The sequence below is a fragment of the Tupaia chinensis genome, unplaced genomic scaffold (assembly GCF_000334495.1).
Source record: "Tupaia chinensis unplaced genomic scaffold, TupChi_1.0 Scaffold000117_2, whole genome shotgun sequence".
Lineage (NCBI taxonomy): Eukaryota > Metazoa > Chordata > Mammalia > Scandentia > Tupaiidae > Tupaia > Tupaia belangeri.
This window is the reverse complement of record NW_006159583.1, coordinates 5592999-5598682: the sequence shown is the minus strand read 5'-3', so window position 1 is coordinate 5598682 and position 5684 is coordinate 5592999. Positions and strand designations below refer to the sequence as shown.

At 40.2% G+C, this 5684-nt stretch overlaps 1 protein-coding gene across 1 annotated transcript; it reads right to left on the bottom strand.

The window, feature by feature from the left end:
• Positions 1-2403: 2403 nt before the first annotated feature.
• On the bottom strand, positions 2404-3432 carry LOC102484406 (trace amine-associated receptor 8). The gene has a single exon (XM_006144307.1). It carries the CDS (start codon positions 3430-3432, stop codon positions 2404-2406), a length of 1029 nt encoding a protein of 342 aa, XP_006144369.1.
• Between the last annotated feature and the right edge of the window lie 2252 nt (positions 3433-5684).

The following is a 5684-nucleotide window of genomic DNA, read 5'->3' as shown; positions in this document are numbered from 1 at the left end:
AACTCTATTTTTGGGGGAAGAGGGTATGTGCAATCAACTGAAAGAGAGACAGAGACAGAGCTATGGAGAGACAGAGAGAAAGACGCAAAGTGAGAAAACATTCTCTGTGAAAGATGGCAATGCCACAACTTCTCCTCCTCTCTCTCTCCATCCTTTCAGGACTTTGAACACACATATACCACCCAGACGGGATTCAAACTGCGTAGTCAACCATGTAAGATCTAACTGTCCTAATAACTACACCACTGGCAGCTGTTATTATCAAAATCCTTCATTTAATTTTTTTCTATGTTTGTCCTCTATACCCTAAAAATAGTGAGCACAATATCTTTTTGAATCTGCCAAAGCTAGACATGCTGCCAATGTATGCATTGCCTTCCATTCTGCCAAACCTGATCCTCCATTTGTGAAAGTTAATCTTACTGTCAAAAAAATTATAAGCAACTACAAATTTCTGTCTTCTGACTTGCTGGAAGATCATCAAAAGTCTTTTCTACTCAAAAATAAAGTCCATTTTGATTTTTTTTCTTTTGGCCAGAGTCCACGTGTACTCACACGTGTGAGAGAGCACCACCCCAATAAGATGTGATCATGCCACAATCCCTTTTCTTCCATTTCTCCACTCTCTTGGGATTTGGAACATACAGGCACAGGCATCTTGCATTTTTCAAGAGCCAGTGCTGGGATCCAAACCGTGGTTGGCCATGTGGAATCTGGTTTCCTTAACCACATGCTTCCCCCCAACCCCAGGTCTCTGTCAACAAGCTCATGTGCCTTCTGGAAAAAAAAAAAAAAAGAAAGAAAGAAAAAGAAAATTGTGCATATATTTCAGAAATGTTTTTGTATCAAAATAAATTCATACTTTAATTCAATTTTTCTATTAATTTTTGCAATTCCTTTATGTAATTTTTTAATGCAAGCTATTCTGATACACATACTTACACATGATTAATGCTCAAAATTTGTTTGAAAGAAGGTAAAATTCTCTGAGTGGAAACTAATTAGAAAAAAACTAATACTTTTAATAATTGCTTAACAGATAAATATGAGAAAAGAAAAAAAGTTTTAAACATCACTAGAACTTACTTCTGTTGTACAAAATACTATAAATATGCATTCTAAAGGAACTACTATTGAATCAACAGAGGAAACTATTACAGAGAGCGAAATGTAAAATTACAATACACATTGGTTACACTCTTTTTAATACATGGTTTTGGTTTTATTAGCACAGGAATGTTGAACCTGCAACATGTTGCAGAGGTGAAATACACACTACTTTCAGAGGGGTGAGGCTAATGAGAAAGTTTGCAGAAGTGAATCACATACTCTTTTCCGGTGGTACGTATTTGTATAGCAATGGCTACTGTTGGTAATAACTGAGCATTCTGTTGGAGTTCCCTTTTGTTAATAATTACTGTGCCAGCCTTATCATCATAGTTTCTTTTTTCAATTTGCAAAATTTTGAGGCAACCTCTACTGTTACTACCTGATCCCAAGGCTCAATGACTGGTCCCAAAATATTATGACTGAACATTCCAAGATTCTGCCCGGACATTAAACAAGAAAGGTTTGCCTGCTGCCCCACAAACTTCTGGGAGATACAAACACTAAAAGAAAAGGGAGAAATAGTCATTAATAAGACAGTGAGTACACAGAATCTTGTGTGGTGTCACAGCACCTGAACTTGTCAGTTTGGGGGCAAAATTGTCACTGGAAATTCATATACTGAAAGTCTAACCTTCAGTGCTTCAGTCTTTAAGAAGGAATTAAGTGAAAGAGAGGTGTTTGGAGTGGGCTCTACTGCAATATGACTGACGTCCTTATAGAAAGAGGAGATTAATCACACACACACAGAGACAGAGACGTGAGAACACAGAAGATAGTCATCTGGGAGCCAAGGAGAGAGGTCCTCAAAAGAAACCCACCCTGCCAATACCTATTCTTGGACTTCTAGTCTCTAGAATTGTGAGAAAATAAGTGTCTGTTGCTTAAGCCATGTAATCCATGGTGCTTTGTTTTGGTAACCTTAGAAACGAATAGAGAGTCACAAAAAATCAAGAATCAAATGACTATTTGAAGATAATTGAGAGAAGAGCATAAAAGAGAAGATGATTAGAGATTGCACATTCTAAATGAGTTTCAAAATTCAGTGAATTGGAAGAAACAAGACCATGTGGCAAGGTTGTATACAAAACATTGCGACAGGTGACATATAGAGACCACGTTCTCATTTATTATTTGGTGCAGTAAATATCTTAAAAATGTTTTAATAGCTTAACCCTCTTCTGACATTTTCCTGACTAATTTTAAAAATAATGTATTTGATAATTTATATTTGATTTCATCAGAAATTCACATATTTTGAATATGTCCATAAATTTCTCTACTTAGTACTTACGCTTACTCTGAAAATAAACTAATGGTTGAGGAACTATTTTTTAAAATTTTTCCGCTCAAAATAAGCTTTATGGCTTTCCTGAACCAAGGATAAAATAAAGCATAAATCAAAGGGTTCATGGCTGAGTTATAATAAGTAATCCAGCAGAAAACCTCATAAATATAGGCAGGAGTTATGAAGCCCATATAAGCATCAATTAATGAATCAATCATGTATGGTAACCATGAAATCATGAAAGCTGTCACTGTAACCCCCAGGGTTTTCGCTGCTTTTCTCTCTCTCTTGGCCACTCTAGCTTTGTAACTCTCTGAAGATGATTTTGTTTTGCTTCCAATAGTTTCAATTTTTATAGCTTGCTGTTTAGCTACAAGAAAAATCTTACTGTAAAGAATTATCATCACAAGGGTTGGTATGAAGAATAACAGAAAATCTATCAAAACCCAGTCTTGATTTGCAACAATCTGACAGCCACCTACACAGCTGAGAGCACTTACTAGATCTTCCATCCCGTCGTCACTGACCCCCGTGTAGAACACGGCCCCACTGTACAGAACAGGCAGGACCCAGGAGATGCTGATGCACACTCCAGACACAGGCACTGTGAACTTAGTTGGATAGACCAGAGGGTCAGTAACAGCAATGTACCTGTCAATGGAAATGAAGCACAAGTGGAAGAGGGAAGCGAAGCAAAATGCCACATCAAAGCAAATGTGAAGAGTACAAAATTGGGCTCCAAAGTACCAGCAGCTCTCCACAGACCTGACCATACTGAAGGGCATCACAGTCATACCCAACAAGAAATCAGCACAGGCCAGAGAGGCAATTAAGAAATTGGTTGGAGAATGCAGCTGTTTGAAATGCAGAACTGAAGTCATCACCAAAAGGTTTCCAAACAGAGCCAGCAAAGACCCCAAGCCAAACACGGCGTACAGAATCACGCGAGATCCAGGCGAATAGGGAACTTTAATGCAAGATCCATTCACATTCTCATAGCAGAGCTGCACGGCAGGCTGGGAGATATTGCTGGCCATGTTTCTGCTGTTTGATGTCTGCTGTTTGTTCCTTCCTGGAGTAGAAAATGATCATTTTGAACCCTAAAAATCCAAAAACATCAAGCTATATATATAAACAATGCTTTAAAATATTGTCTCATATATTTTTTGCCATTTTAATCGCAAAGAAAATTTTTCTAAAAGTTAAAACTTACAAAAGTCATTCCCTTTTTCTTGAATCAAAGGATTATTTCTGTGACTAGGTCTAAATCTCACTGTTAACCCCAGGCAAAGTTACTATAAGTTTTAGCAGGTTAGAAATCACCTTATTAATTACCTGAATAATTAAAGAAATTTAACTTAAATACTTGCTTTTTTATGCTTGTGAAGGTCTTCCTTGCAGAAGGTAATCATGTGTAATATTATTCCACTTTTGAGAAATCACCTTTTAATAGTTTTCCCCTCCAAGATGACCTGGTAATCAGCCAATCAACTTTCTCCATTCTAAATTCCTCACAAAGAATCCCCTACAGTGTAAGGTGTGAATTATGAAAGAAAACTACTGTTGGTTATTACAATTAATAAGTTATTATTTAAAACAGTTTTTGTTGTTCTGCTGCTTTGTATAAACACATACAATTTTCATAAACAAGAGATTTCTTTATGTCACAACCATCCCTAAATAGTCTATCTCAGATTTTCACAACGATATCATCCATTTCCTATTTAAAATAGTGCCTATATGATTTACAGAGTTCAGTGTAAAATTAAAAGTCAGGAATCCTTGTTAATTAACATGGAAACATTTGTTATTAAAGGTAATAAAGTGTACATCTTCGTCCTGTCTTTTTTTTTGGAGAGATTTTCGCTATAGGGTGTGTGCACTCGCCAGACAGAGACATAGAGACAGAAAGCGAGAAATCACACCCCAGGGGGGATGGTCACGCCACAATCCCTTCTCCTCCATTCTCCTCTCGGGATCTTGGGCATGCACGCACACACGTCCGGCGTGAGTTTTAAGCCACCGGGTCCGGGAAGCGAACTGCAGTCAACTACATGGGAGTCCAGTGACGTAGCCATTACGCTAACTGCTGGTTCCCTCTTTGTCCTTTCTTGTGCAGCCTTTCTTGACCTGTCCCAGTGTTGGATATTTACTATGTAATGCCCTACTCCCTTGGGCGCAGATGTATTCTCTGAGTGTGTCTGTATGCTCTACCCTACAACTCAGTATGAACGAGGCTCATTCACTGACAGGTTTCTCACCTGACATCTACTAAGAAAATACACATGGTCAGAATGGGGACAATGAAGCCGAGCCACACTTCTGCCCTTTACACGGGTCTGCTAACTCAACCAAAGGCAGACAGGTGACCGCCAAAGCATTGCAACCTCTAGACCAGGAAACACCTGAGACTTGGATTGGTGGTGGCAGGCAGCTTAGCCCTGTGAGCAGCCCATCAAATGTGCTGTGGTCCTACCAGCCTTGGACTGGTTAACAGCCTATGTCCTAAGACTGTGGAGGATGCGGACCAGCAGTTAGCGTAATGGCTATGTCGCTGGACTCCCCCGTAGTCGACCGCTGTTCGAGTCCCAGACCCGAGGGCTTAAACTCACGCTGGGCGTGTGTGCGTGCGTGCCCAAGATCCCAAGAGGAGAATGGAGGAGAAGGGATTATGGCGTGGCCATCCCCCCTGGGGGGTGATTTCCTGCTTTCTATCTCTCTGTCTCTCTCTGTCTGTCTGGCGAGCGCACGCGCCCTATAGCAAAAATCTCTCTAAGACTGTGGAGGATGTACCTGACCACAACTATCCTCATGCTTCATGCAGGCCTCAGCCAGGGTGCGCAGAGATGGCAGTGACTCGTGGTCCAGGTGGGAAGGGAGAAGTTGGGTAGAGCCCAGAGTGCCAGGGAATAGAGGAGGATGTAGCCAAAGACCCTTTGCAGGGGAAAGAGGACATGGTATGATATAGAACCACAGGTGACTCAAGATACCTTACTACCAAAACTTGCTCCTTTGTCCCTTCCGACTTCACATAACAAACACAAATTCAAAGGTAAAAGTAAGAAACAAGACAACAACTAATGACATTACATCTCAGTAGCAGAGCTCTGAGCTGCCGTATCAGTCTCAAGCTCATGGAGCTACCCTCCCCATTTCTTTTCAGATGTGAAATGATTTCTTTTTAGCAATAGCTCAAAAAGGAAGCAAAGAACATCTCACATGGAGGTAGCTACGAGACTGCCAGCATAAAAGGTGTGGGCACTGAGGACCAGGTAGTGCTGACAACACT

Coding starts and splice junctions, on each gene's coding strand:
- LOC102484406 (XM_006144307.1), bottom strand. CDS start 3,432: ATGGCCAGCAATATCTCCCAGCCTGCCGTGCAGCTCTGCTATGAGAAT.